The 15,000-nt window shown below is 41.0% G+C and overlaps 1 protein-coding gene across 1 annotated transcript in view; it reads right to left on the bottom strand.

The window, feature by feature from the left end:
* Nucleotides 1–15,000, bottom strand: part of LOC138962441 (inositol 1,4,5-trisphosphate-gated calcium channel ITPR3-like) — a 210,817-nt gene that overhangs the window by 101,851 nt on the left and 93,966 nt on the right. The window contains exons 9-14 of the mRNA XM_070334254.1: nt 13,631–13,718; nt 11,183–11,290; nt 9,872–10,017; nt 8,457–8,535; nt 5,458–5,552; nt 4,429–4,554 (exon numbers count right to left, since the gene is read on the bottom strand). Coding sequence (XP_070190355.1) covers nt 4,429–4,554; nt 5,458–5,552; nt 8,457–8,535; nt 9,872–10,017; nt 11,183–11,290; nt 13,631–13,718 — 642 coding nt within the window. The remainder of the gene's footprint in view (nt 1–4,428; nt 4,555–5,457; nt 5,553–8,456; nt 8,536–9,871; nt 10,018–11,182; nt 11,291–13,630; nt 13,719–15,000) is intronic.

Below are 15,000 nucleotides of genomic sequence, written 5' to 3'. Positions count from 1 at the left end.
ACACACACACACACACACACACACATAGACATAGAAAAATACATGATTGACATAAACACAGACTCAAACACAAACACACATTGTTTTCTTTTAGAGCTAAAATGAACACAGGAAAATATACATCGGACGTAGTCTAAATTAAATGTATGGTCATGACGGTGTCCGCAGCAGATACTTTTTCAGACAAATTCTTGTGAAGAGGGTCGAACTGAGCCACATAACACAAATTCTTGTTCAGTTTTCACGAAGGCAAAAAGGTGAGAGCCACGTGGTGTGTTTTAGAGGTTTCACTCTGAAACCCCAGGAGAGGTTATGGGGGTACGTAACCAAATCCCCCCCCCCCCCCCCCAAGAAACGGCGGTATTAACTCTGCTGTAAAACGCTGTCAGGTCTAAGGTATTTATACACCAAGTGAACCTCAAACCAGCATCAATTAACATCGCTGTTTTTGTGTGAAAAAATGATGTAACAAGTTATTATTAGCTCTCATTCTAAGGACCAATTTAGAGCTTGTTCAGAGTCTAGAGACGAGCTGGATATGTGCGCCTTCCCCATTCAATGTCAACATAATCTCAAGACAAAATGAAAAACAAACGTGCACGACTGAAGAGGACAAAAAGGCAAAAGTCGCTTTTCAAAAAGAGACTGTGTTAGATTTTAAAAGCGAAATTTGGATTAGAACATGCAATGAAAACATATACACCACGTGATCAGAGCCACCCAGGATCATTGTTCTAAAAATTGATTTTAAAAAAACAAGCAACAACCAACAAACCACAGTTAGTCAAGTTATGGTCACATAACTTCACAAGGAAGAGTTTCTTTATGGAACGTGACATTAAGGGCTTACAAGTGAATTCAAGTTACTGGCCATGCTTTTTGGCGTCATTAGTTTGCTTCATTTGTACAGAGTTACTTTCCTTACTTCTCTGCAAAGACAAGACATAATACTCAATCATGCTTACCAATGAATATATCTGTTGTATGAACTTACCTGTTTTCAAATTTGGAAATGATTTGACCAGGGGCTATTGTGTTATTACCCTTTTACCACTAAATAAATGATGATTTTTCTTGTACGACTTCGAAAATCCTGGATAACATTTCACATACATTTTGTTAAGTAACATATTATGATATATTGATACTTGATATTGATTTTGATATATTGATACTTCCTATTCATTTATTTACACAAGAAAATGAATGATTTATTATGCTAAAAATGCAAATGACGATCACATTAAAAATCATAGTGTTTTAGAGAAAATCATATTCGACCACTCCCAGATAAAAACGTTTAAAAAAAGTTAATAAGTTTACCTCCCCTTTTCTTTCTATGGATATCTGAACATTGCTTGAAGGAAACTATGCACATAATTTAAAACGAATCTGATCTGGGGTTTAAAACACAAGTAAGCCCGTAATGAAAGCTAGTTGTTCCTTGGGTCTATCGCTGAATTTTATATTATGTTGCCCATGAATCGTCCGCTCTTGCATCTAATCAATAACGTCTTTCGCGTTCGCCGTTTCGTGTATTTCAGTCATAAAACGCCTCCTATCTATTGATTTGTTTACTCTGACAGGAAATAGTTTAATAAGTAGGTGAAAGCAAATCTACACCCTCGACTTTCCAATTTTTTGTTGCAAATTTCCTTTTGAGTGCAGTTGCACCACCTCATCACCTCGGGATTTTCTTTGTCATTACTGATATAATGTTTAGTCGGCATTCATACATCCTCTCGTTAAACGTTCATGTCAAAGCAGGAATCTGTTGAACGATCAAAAAAAATTCTGTTTGTTTTTTGTTTTGTTTTGAATTTTAAACTTTTAATTGACGATTATCTTTGTTATTCCTTCTTTTTTATTAAAATTCTTTTATATACATATAAACATAACATACAGCATACACAGAATGTACCAGCATAAGATATAATTGTCTTAGCGCATACACACGCACATACCTAGACAAACAATCTTATATATGTGAAAATGTGCGGGTAAATGATCAAACTCTCTTGGTTACAAGCAAGGTTAATCCGCACGAAACCCTGGTTAGAAATGACGGCTTTCATTCTGGCTAAATCAAGTGGGCAGGTAAACATTCATGAAAAGTTGCACTTTTAAGACGGAACAGCGCACGTACAATCACAAACGTCGTGCGAAACTTTAAAAAGGACAACAGCATTCAACAAGCTTTGCACATAAAAAAAAAAATCCAAGTTAAAAAAAAGAGAGAAAAAATGAAGAGGGAGAAGCCAGATGAAGAAAAATGGTTAGGGTGGGAGAAAAAGAACAAGGAAAAAAGGTCTAAATACTTTAGAAGACAAATTATTTCAAATGTCAACCATTCTGATTTTGGAAAAAATCCAGGAAAAAAAGGTTTTTTGTTAAAAAAATTCTCATATTAATCCCTCTTATGAAACTTGAATGTAATAAAACGGCACGGGAAACCAGAAACAACACAAGCATCAAACATGGATACAGCAAATATTCAAAGAATCAAAGGCAGAAAAGCAGCACCTCAACAGCTCAGCCAATCCAGCAACCAAGCTAGCAATTGTTTAAAAAAAATCTACCAAGGGCCCGTAACTCACGGAGTCCAAGTCGACTGGAGCCTGAAGCTACACAATGGTTGCAGAGTAAAAACATATATTACCATGTTATTGCTTTTCGTTTTATAAATCCATCCACGTCACCATTACTAAGCCCTCCTTAAACCCATCCCATCCTCACTACCCTCTCCCCAAATAAAAATAAAAAATAAAATAGTTCACTTATAATATATATTATGCGTAGTTTCTTCTCCAGTGTCCAAACACAAAAACTATGACCCCACTTACAAAACAAAAATATATTAAAACAAATAAAAAAACCAAGCCTAACATAGTATTCTGTTTTCTGCGAAAACCCATTCGCGTAATCTGAGTAAACTATTCAGTCCAAAAATCAAGCAAACCAAAATTACAGACACGCAAAGGCTCTCGCTGGTAATAGACGAATCTGAAAATAACGCTGTCGGGTTTGTATGAGATGTGGAAGAGTGATTACCCTTGAGTTTCCTCTGACAAACATTTGAGGGTCCAATCACTAGCACGTGTTTTCGACACACCCCTGGCTAGTGATTTGCCCCTCCAATGTTTGTCAGAGGAAACGCAAGGGTATTCACTCTTCTAAACCCATACAAACCCGACAGAGTTATTTCCTAAAAATCGTCTATTTCTATGGGATCCGCACAATGAGGATTCGTGACACCAAAAGCCTGCTATACAGTAAGCATTAAAGCTCTCTGTTGATGGCATTTTCCACTGCAAGACGAGCTGTCCTGTTTATTACGAAACGAACAAGCGGTTTGTACTTATACATACGGCACAGTAAACATCAAAAAGATAACAGAATATCGACGAAAGAAGAAGAAGATTAGGGGGAGGAAGGAGACGACGACGAAAAAGGTAAAGACGAGAAAGAGGAGAAGAAGGAGTAGAGCGATGAAGAAGACCCATGACAAAATTGTTAAAAACATCAAAGAATAAAACCCAGAAGTAGAGCACGAAATGAAATACTTTCCATACCGAAGGAAATAAAATAATAATAATAATAATAATAATAACAAAGAATTACCCAGCTTTAGAAAACGTTTGAGGAAAAAATACTGAAGAAATAATTTGAGCAAAACCAATTAGAGAGAGAGCCTTTCACGTTTTGAGAAAGAAAAGTATGTCTTTACACACGCAAAAACAGAAAGATAGAGGGGTGTGAAGAGATAGATAGAGAGAGGGGAGTGGGGGGGGGGGGGGGGCTGAGACAAAAAGATAATGACAACCAGAACGACAACATGACGACGACAACAACAACCATCACCACCACCACCACCACCACCACCACCACCACAACAACAAAAGTTGCAGCAATATGAAGAACAGACACAAGAACACACAGCCATTTCTTTCTTTATTTGGTGTTTAACGTCGTTTTCAACCGTTCAAGGTTATATCACGACGGAGGGAAGAAGGGTGATGGGATAGAGCCACTTGTCAATTGTTTCTTGTTCACAAAAGCACCAATCAAAAATTTGCTCCAGGGGCTTGCAACGTAGTACAATATATTACCTTACTGGGAGAATGCAAGTTTCCAGTACAAAGGACTTAACATTTCTTACATACTGCTTGATTGAAATCTTTACAAACATTGACTATATTCTATGAAAGAAACACTTAACAAGGGTAAAAGAAGAAACAGAATCCGTTAGTCGCCTCTTACGACATGCTGGGGAGCATCGGGTAAATTCTTTCTCGTCCCAACCAATATGGGACTCCCCCTAACCCGCTGGGGGCACACACAGCCAGAACATGAGTAGAATATCCAACTATCCATAGGATAATAAAGTAACAAATGAAATAAAATGCAAACAAACAAAAAAATACTGACATCTTTGATGAGGTTGAGAAGGAAGGGCACCATGCCAGCAACGTAGTTGAAGTCATCCACGAACTGTTTCTCCACGTGCTGGATCGTGAAGGCGTCGTCGTACATACTCTCGCCGCTGGCCGCCACCTGCACACACAAAATCCTAATACAGTGGAACCCCCCTTTTAAGACCCCCAAATCAAGACTCCCTCCTTTTTAAGAACTTGTTTTCTCAGACTCTCTGTTCATACCCTTTGCAAAATGACGCCAATTTTAAGACTCTTTCCTATTTTAAGACCCGATTTTCTCAGATTTGTTAAGGTCTTAAAAACGGGGTTCCACTGTAGAAAATTTTCGGAAAAAACTCTGTCGGTTTGTATGGGCTGTTAAACAGTGAATACTCTTTCTTTTTCTCGGACAAATGTGACCCTCCACCACGGATTGAGTCGCATGTCACCTTTGCCTGGTTTTCATATTTTTACATTTTCCTAAAGAGTTTTTTATGCTCTATCCAGTGATGAAAACCGTTTTAGAAAAGAGCGAAAACTGTTTGAGTTATAAGCCTGTGACTAAGGTGACCCTCACACTGTTACAAGACACTCCCCGGACTTACTTAGCGCAGAACCGCGCGAGGTGACATGCGACTCATTTCGTGGTGGAGGGTCACAAATACATTCATGCATGCTCCTGTCCACGTGTTTCAGACACACCCCTCGCTAGTGATTGGCCCCCATCAATGTTTGTCCTAGTAAAAGCAAGGGTATTTACTCTTTCACAACCCATACAAACCCGAGTTATTTCCGAAGTCTTTTCTTGTGTAGCGTTTTTTACAACCGACTTTTGAGGCTTTCTAAGGAAAAAGCAATCAATATTCGTCCTCGTGTAAATCGTCAGTGATTTGAAAGTGGCTTTATTTATATTCAAATACATGTATTATTGAGTTATCTCGTTTTGAGAGGACCAAGTTTCATGGTTTCATTTGGGAGCAGGATTTTCCATAGAAACAGTACCTTTTGGTACCAGGCGTGCCAGGCTTGACCTATTTCTCACCTGTCTAACCATAGCGCTGTCCCATCTCAGGCCTCGCATGCTTTGGTCCTGCGACTCGTCAATGGAGCGGAACTGTTTGCGAATGTAGTCTTCGTCTGAGGAAAAAGGTTGACAAATAAATCCAAAAACAGAAAGACTGCCAACGTTCCAAAATTCAGAATCAAAAAACAAGAAAGGTAGGTTGTTGGAACGTTTGTTATTGACAAAACAATACATTCACAGATATTTCGACCCAATTCATTCGCTCGGCTTCCTGGCAAGTGGGCGAAAACTGATTCTATCAAGATAAGTTTTGTGTGAATATTTGTTTGTCTGTTCACTTAAAAGACCGTTGGGTCGAAATAACTGTGAATGTATTGTTTTGTCCATAACAAACGTTCCAACAACCTACCTTTCTTGGTTTTTTGAGGTTAAAAAATAGTATAGTCATAGCTAGGCCTTTAGTTTTTGGCAAACGTGACCTTTTAGTCATAAAACCCGGGTAAAATACGGGTTTGACCTTACAATTGCAAGGACAATCTCCACTGTACTGATGAATTGGTCATGTAACGCTGTACCGTAACTACTCATTGTTGAATGTTCTCACACTTGTATGGGGAATAATCTAACGCTGTTGAGTTGGTTTTTTTCTTCCCGCCTAAAAGTTACCAAATATTGAAGCGTCATTTGTAAATATCGAACAGAAAGCTCCAAACTAACTTCTACTGAAGCAACGTTTCATTACTCATAACACTTTATGCAACAACTTTTTGTTTTGTGTAACTTCATTCCATTCAGTATAATGCCTCAGTACGTTACGGCGTACACATACATTCGAAATGCGTTTCTGTAACAGGGAATCAACTGATCTTTGCGTTGTATTCTGAACGGAGGAGTAATTAATTAAGCCTTCAAACGACGAGGGGGAAAAAGCTTTCCGTGGACATTTTAACAGACACCACACTTGTCTAGCCCTCTTTATATGACTTGTCCCACAGGATCTGCTTCAAAGAAAAAACATCGTTCGATAATGTTTTCGCTGTTGCCCTGAGGCCAGACACATTCCAAGTTGTTTCCATTTTATTTTAGACAGCAAGCCCACTGCACCTGAACCTCGCCTGAACAGTCTGGTGCTTCAAGTCCGAGAAACTTTTCAGGCACAGCCCTCCCCGCAGACCTGTTTACCCCCATAAGTGTTTTGGAGTAATGCTCAGCCCCAAAAATAGTAATCCTGGCACAAAAATAGTAATCATCCAGCATTCATCGCCAATTACAACGCACATGACAACTGTGAAAGGCAATCATGCACATATATCCATCATTCACACATCAGTCAGTTTTTGTAGTCATCATAATTTCAAAGAAGATCACATCAAAAGCACATGCATCACTGATTCTTTTTCTTTTGCTCGTAGTAGGCCTTTTTCAGTGTGTCAAGCGCTTCTCTACTGTACTTGCGCTTGCCGAATGAGTGAGGGCGAGACTTCACCACTAGAATAAGGCTCTCCAGCGTCTCATCAGACAGACATGATCTCTGGTCAGTCCTGTGCTTTTTCACCCCATTTTGCCATTGAAAAAAACAATGCCAAACATGTGAATAGAAAAGAAAAAAAAAATCAATTTTTTTTTTTTAACATTTTTTTTATTTATGAAAATCGTAGTCTTGACACGGATAGCGGAATGGCGTATTTTTTTTAAGAAAATCGTAATAAATTACGCCAAAATCGTAAGGGTAAACAGGTCTGTCCCCGTGAAAACATTTCGTCTCACCAACTTTTCCCCCGAAAGCGGCGTATGGCTGCCTGAATGGCGGGGGTGAAAACGACCATACACGTAAAAACCCACTCGTGCAAAATCATGTGTGGACGTGGGAGTTTCAGCCCATGAACGAAGAAGAAGAAGTCTCACCAACTCAGATCTGGCCAGTCTTTTACATGGGATAAGACCATCCTTCCACTTGGTCACATACCAAAAATCAACAGAGGGACTGCGTTCTGTGAAATGTGTTTTTTTTATGAATTAATTTCTCCCCAAAAACCACAAGGTTTGTTTGTTTGTTTGTTTGCTTAACGCCCAGCCGACCACGAAGGGCCATAAACATTATCAGGGCGGTGCTGCTTTGACATATAACGTGCGCCACACACAAGACAGAAGTCGCAGCACAGGCTTCATGTCTCACCCAGTCACATTATTCTGACACCGGACCAACCAGTCCTAGCACTAACCCCATAATGCCAGACGCCAGGCGGAGCAGCCACTAGATTGCCAATTTTAAAGTCTTAGGTATGACCCGGCCGGGGTTCGAACCCACGACCTCCCGATCACGGGGCGGACGCCTTACCACTAGGCCAACCGAGCCACAAGGTGTTGATGTTTGGTATGTGTCCAAGTAGAGAGGCGTGGTCTCATCCCATGTAAAAGATTGGGCAGATCTGAGATGGAGAGCAGAATTTGTTTTCACGGGAATAACTTTGCCTTTGAAAGCTTTCATTCTGTGGATCAAACCTTGTTCCATGCGCAAGTCAGTCTGGCCGCTTCCCATGCGTCAAGCTATGCTACGTGACCTTTCGTTTAATTAAACTTACAAATAAGTAGGGGTGCTATATACCTACAGCTTTGATTTTCCCTAAGATTTATTGTAGAATTGTTAAGTAAAAATGTATTGTTGCCCTTGGGTCCTGCAACTATTTTCAAAGCGTATCAAAAAGAAATGGAACAAGACACTTCAGGCGAGAGGAACTGACAAGATAACAATAAAAATGTACTCACCAGAAAACTGCTACAAGAACAAATGAACATGGACTAGTTTCTACTTTCGACTTCATCAGCAAAAGAAGAACACGAAACTAAAAAGAAGAGAAGAGAGAGAAAGAAAAAGAAGAGAATGAGCACAGAAGGATGCAGACAGAGTCTTACGTCATCAAAAAAGCTATCAAAAATATTTGTGTCGAACAGCAAGAAACGGCATCATCGGTGTCAAATCGACTACTGCAGGCAAACGGGAAAGGGAGTCAACTAACCTTTGAGGGCATGGAGCCAGAACCCTGTCAAGACGTGTTCGATCCTGGCGTAACTCTCAAAGTGAATCTCATCCCGCTCCTGAAATGACAATACAGTTTCTTTTTTAGTTCTGGGTGAGATGGCAAGAAGGGATAAGTCGAAGAAAAATAAGAGGGGACGTAAGTGCAAGTCAAACTTTCACATTTGACAATGCAATCATTAAAGAACTTTCTCTCTCTGTCTTTGTCTGTGTGTGCATGTGTCTGTCTGTCTCTCTCTCTCTCTCTCTCTCTCTCTCTCTCTCTCTCTCTCTCTCTCTCTCTCTCTCTCCATCTTGCTCTCTCTCTCTCTCTGTGTCTCTCTCTTTCTCTGTCTCTTAAATAGAATTAAACATTTTCTAGATCAGCACTCAAGGTTATTATACTTTAACGCATATATACAAACCATCACAGATTATTGTTCGACCATCTGGGACTCTGCCAGTGCTAATATTTTAAAACCATTGTATAGTTTACATAGGCGAGCGCTAAAACTAATTTTACTGAAACAATCCAGTCTTGTATTTGATGATTATAAGAAACTTAAGATTCTCCCATTAAAAGAAAGATTTAAATTAAATGAAGGCGTGCTCCTTCACAAAATACTTTCCGGCCGTGCACCACGAACTTTCGTTGCAAACTTTAAAGTCAAACCAAACCGAAAGTATAACGTCCCAATTCCAAGGATAGATCTCTTCAAGTCAAGCTTAGCCTATTCTGGTAGCGTCCTGTGGAATTCTCTCCCGGAATTTGTGAGAGTCCCAATGAGTCTCAATACTTTCAAAAAACACCTTTCATTGTATTTAATGTTAAATTACGAAAAATCACAGTGATGGAAGACTTCGTTTAGTTATATTTTCATTTGTCCAAAGCATCAGTGTGCATTATATCCACACAAAAACACTCAAAGCTTTAATAACACATTTACTCATGCATGTGTATTCAGCATTGTTTTCACTACGTTACATAATATTATATTTGTGTATACAATGTAATATGTAAATATTCATATGTTGTTGTTTTTCTCTACCTTTTTTTCTACGTGAATATCCGTGTAAATATGTGATTAGATTAGTCCCCTCTCTGGGCGAGGGCTGGTTGAAAAAAAGCTCGTTGTATGGCTTATGCCACAACCCTCGAAAATTGAATTTTGATTTGATTTGATTTGATTTGATCTCTCTCTCTGTGTCTCTCTCTCGCTCTCTCTCGCTCTCTCTCTCTCTCTCTCTCACTCTCTCTCTCTCTCTCTCTCTCTCTCATGTATGTGTGTGTGTATGTGTGTGTGTGTGTGTGTGTGTGTGTGTATGTGTGTGTGTGTATGTGTGTGTGTGTGTGTGTGTGTGTGTGTGTTGGGGTGTGTAAGTCATATGCATCAGGGTCAAAGAAAGCCCACGTACGCTGAGCACAGAGTGCAGACGGAAGACAGTCTTGGGATCTTCATTGTCATCCACCAGCATGATGTCATGGTTCTCGTCGATACACAAGTACTTCCGGGTCGTCATGTGACGCAGTCGTATTTGCTGTTCCCATCGGATGATGTCCCCTGAAAGTTCAAACAAAGTATTTAAAGGTACATCTCTGCTAGTGTAAGAGACCATGTTCACCACCGAAGATCTGTTCACGCTTTTACCAGTGATAAGAGCATTCATTAAAAACATGCTAAAATCAACAGCCTTTTCAGCTTCTTGTGCAGAGTGGATTTTTTTCTGAATCACTACCGTAAGTGACACCTCCATATCTTTGTCAATTTGCGAAATTAATCAATCAATCAATCAATATGAGGCTTATATCGCGCGTATTCCGTGGGTACAGTTCTAAGCGCAGGGATTTATTTATTTCAGTTCCAACATGTTCCAACTCTGCACAAAATTCGAAGGCAATCTATGAGTTTTGGTATAAGTCCAAGTGCAAGAATGTTATTATTCCACGTGAAAGCCTGAACAGATTTGTGATGGTGAACATGATCGTTTGCTTGGTAAGAAGGATACCTTTAAACCTCACATGTAGATCCCTGCGCCTTGAGTCCGAGTCTGGAGATACGCGCGCGATATAAGACTTCATATATAAATAACATGTATCTTAATTGAAACGAAGGGAAATATTGAGAAACATAAAACCTGGTAGTCAAATATGTCTTAGCATTAAATGAAAGTTTACGCTAAATCATCATTACAATAATGACTTTCTCCAACCAAGACCGTACCCAAACTCAGAAGCTCCTCAAAACATAATAATAAATATAATTACCTGGACAAACCACCAGGGCTCCCCATAGCGCGCGTCCCTGCGTCCTATACGCACTAGAAGCCGAAAACATGTACTAGAAATTTATGGAGAGGGTCCCAGGACGCACTAGACTTTAAAAGAGCGGGTCCTGGGACGCACTAAATTTCCTTTATCGTGCGTACCGTAGATACCATTGATGTTTTATAAGTACACAGGGACCTTTCGGCTTTTGGACTCTTAGGACCCTCTGAAATACTGCAGTGGGGGTCCATGGACCCTCTAGAAATTGAAAGTGGGGGTCCCGGGACGCACTAGGATGGGCGTCCGTGGGGAGCCCAGAACCACTCATAAGCCATAACATATAGAGAAAAAAATGTCCTTACTTGCAGAAAAACAACAACAAAAAACAGTTGTAACTGTAATAATCATAAAACATAAAAATAAAACCGGAAAACCCCAAGATTTTGACCATGTCGGCTTACCGTATAGAATGCCAGTCTCAGCTTCAATCTGCCAGAAGGTGTTGCCGGAGGAAGGGGGAGACAGTGTGCGCGGTTTGTGCTGGTCCATCACTCGTATTCGGAAGTGAACTGCAGGAAAAAAGTGTCATTGTTGATCAAAGAAATCTGATGCTTGAACTTATACCTTTAACAGCGTTGGCGTAAACCGGACATTTCCGGTATTTTACTAGTCTTTATGTAAACATACCGGAAAAGATTTGTCAACCGGTCAGTGCTACCGGTTTTGGTCGTATTGTGGCAGTTTGCAGTGTCAGTTATTACTCATTAGTTCCACAGATTTTCGCAAGGGTGACCTGTTTTTGTGCAATGTTAACTTCTTGCCTTTTTAACAATACTGGTTTACAAACCACTTAGCTTGATCACTGCTGTACGAAGAATGAAAGATAGAAGAAGGAAAGTGTATATTATCCTCACAGTGCTTCATAAAGTAGTTATCCCAAACTTCGTTTGCCATTCTCGAAACAACTGTTTGTCTATTAGTGTATGTTAAATGGCTCTGTTACGGATGCAAGCGAGGAAATAATATATGCCTGAGCAATGAAGCATTGGAGCAAGATTATGAGGAGGAGGAGGAGAAGGAGAAGGAGAGGAGAAGGGGGATGAAAGAGAAAAAGACGGAAGAAGAGGAGGAGGAGGAAGAGGAGGAGGAGGAGGAGGAGAAGGAAGAGGAGGAGGGGGTACGATAGCCTGTGGTATATATTGCATATCTCAAGGTCGCTTTGCCCTGGGTGCAATGTATTTTCTTTCTGCACATTGTTCTATTCTCTTCTTTTCGAAGACATTGCTGGGTGTGCCTGAAACGCAGAAGCCCAGCACCTCGCAGCCTGTATGATCCATCACACTAATGAACATCGAATCCAGACTACCCAGTACCTCATTTACCTCTGAGAGTCGATTCCATGGGGGCATATTCGCTGCTAAACCTTTTTTCCGGATGCCGGAATAATCGTTTGACTCGTCCCTAACCGCGCTCCCATAACTCCTCCGGCCCGACAGGACGTAACGACAGCGCATGCGCCGTGGCCCATTCAAAGGGAGGTAATGCTGGGTTAAGAAGACCCCTCCAGACGACATGGCATCAAAAGCGGCTGCTGAAGTCTCGGGGAGTTATTTACGCGTCTTCTTCCAAGATCTACTAGCTGGGGATATCCAATCAGTGCAGTTTACAAAAACGGGACAAGACTGCTTATGTGTTCGGTGCAATCATTGGCAAAATCTGTCGCCTGCAGCCGGAGATCCCCCGCACCGCTACTCGGATTGTGGGCTTTTTTTCCGAGGGCCATAAACTAGAAAGTTACTGGGCCCCTAACCCTGCCCCACCCTATTCTGTCAAGGATCGATAAACTGAATGTGGAACTGATTGAATTTCGTCGTCCCCAGCAAACCCCTGTAAACACGGAGAGAAAACATGACAGTAACAGACAGTGACTTTTTAACTTTAAATTTGTAAACTTTCGATGTATCGTGTTGTAGACGAAAACCCGCACAGAATCAGTATGCTTGAGAGACAGAGATCACAACTGGCACACGGCATCATCAGCAATGATCAATCAAGTGCAGGGGGGAGGAGGGGGGGAGGGGATGGCGGATGGAGGAGGGGGAGGGGAGGGGGAGGGGAGGGGAAAGGGGGAGGGGAGGGGGGAAGCGGTATCTTAGTTTGTAGAACACCGGATTTGTGATCCTAGGGTCATAGATTTCAATCCAAGTGCAGACTCAGAGACGGTATCCATGTCCCACCCCTACCGTACTGGTACGTCTGTTTGTTTGTTTGTTTGTTCGTTCATGGGCTGAAACTCCCACGGCTTTTACGTGTATGGCCGTTTTTACCCCGCCATTTAGGCAGCCATACGCCGCTTTCGGAGGAAGCATGCTGGGTATTTTCGTGTTTCTATAACCCACCGAACTCTGACATGGATTACAGGATCTTTTTCGTGCGCACTTGGTCTTGTGCTTGCGTGTACACACGGGGGTGTTTGGACACCGATGAGAGTCTGCACACAAAGTTGACTCTGAGAAATAAATCTCTCGCCGAACGTGGGGACGAACTCACGCTGACAGTGGCCAACTGGATACAAATCCAGCGCGCTACCGACTGAGCTACATCCCCGCCCGTACTGGTACGTCAAAGACCTCGGTCATTCTGCCATTAGTGCAGGTGGCTGATTAATCTTAACACGCACACAGCTGGTTAGCGCGACTCTTGTTGCTGCAAGCTTTTCACTGGGAGGAAGCGACCCGAATTTCGGTAATAAAGTAATAAAGTAAAGAAAACGAAAAAGCACGATAACCGATTTGTTGCAAATGTCGTAATTCTGTTTGATTGCGATTTTATGAAAAATATCGCAGCTTTTGGTCACGATCTTGTATACGTGAGATCAAACTCATTACTTGTTTCAAGGCCGTGCTTACCATCTTCAGTCACTTCGTCGTCGAACAGCCCCTCACCCACAAGGTAGGCCTCCAGTTCCTTGTGAAACAGTCGTATGACACTGCCGCCCTGAAATACACCACACGTTCAACATTACTGGCCCAAATTTCGAAGTCTTGTGTTGGAGACAGTGCAATATCTGTGTATACAGTTTCTGTACTGTTAGTAATCATTGTGTAGAATTCTTGACATTTTTTGAAGAGTTGATGCCATGGCACTTTTTGGAGTATTCAAGTTCTTTTTTGTATGTAAGTTATTGTGTGGAAGAAGTTGTGACATTCTATTGCTGCAGTTTGGAAAAAGTAACTTATTCTAAATGTACCAGGTAACGATGCATGCACTTCATGGATTTGTGATTCTGAAAGTATGTTTTTTCTCAAGCGGAATAGAAATAACCCGTTTTGGTCAAATAAATTGAGTTAGCGTATTCTAGCATTTTTTTCTCACAGTAATCGTTGCTTCAAGAAATTTGACAGTTTGTTTTTAATCTCATTCAAACGGATGTTTCTCTAATGATACAATACATCATTAATTTGCAAAATGCGAGCCACCGTGACCTCAAAACAATGACGTCACAACAGTGGTCACGAGGACGGTGTCAACAGCTGTGACACTTCAGAGAGGACCGGAATGACGTCATTACAATCACGACACAGGATCGGGTCCTCAAGAACGCACATTATTACGTCACGCACAATCTTGCCAGTGAATAGCCATCGCGCATGCGCAAAGATTTGGTGAGAGCATGCCTTGTTCAAGTCCTTTCTACGACAACCACATGTATACATTGGAAAAAATAAAGAAAAACAGACGCTGGAAAAAAAGTATTTCTTGCATCATGGTGTACAATCTGCAAATTCAGCAGGCAGAAATGATACAAGAAAAAGAGCCACCTTCGTCCTGAAACTGTGGAGGTGTTATCATCATCTACAAAGATTTGAGGCAGGATTGACATGAAATTCACTTAATCATAGAGGGGCAAAATTGAATGAAAATAGAGAAAGGATCACAATGGACAGTAAAATAAGGTATCTAGACTTATATTTCATTTTCAAGGCGGAGAGAAAATATAGAGAGGGCTCTGCTGGCGGACAAGAGTTCGATTGTTAGAGGGAGGAGACAGAAAGCAAGAGGAATTATACCAACTAAAACCTGACAGATAATTTACAGTAATCAGAGTATGAAGCTGTGTTAGTCATTCAAACATCAAAACTACTCTCGCCACACACACACGAGAATGATACTACTAGGCAAAAGCACGTAGAGTCCAGACAAAAACATGAGACAGGTTCATCTGGACCGCAAGACATGAGACGATCCACACTGTACGAATGCGTAGAGATCACATCGA

Source organism: Littorina saxatilis, linkage group LG1, assembly GCF_037325665.1.
Source record: "Littorina saxatilis isolate snail1 linkage group LG1, US_GU_Lsax_2.0, whole genome shotgun sequence".
In the NCBI taxonomy this organism is placed as follows: domain Eukaryota; kingdom Metazoa; phylum Mollusca; class Gastropoda; order Littorinimorpha; family Littorinidae; genus Littorina; species Littorina saxatilis.
This window is presented reverse-complemented; position numbering and strand designations above follow the sequence as displayed.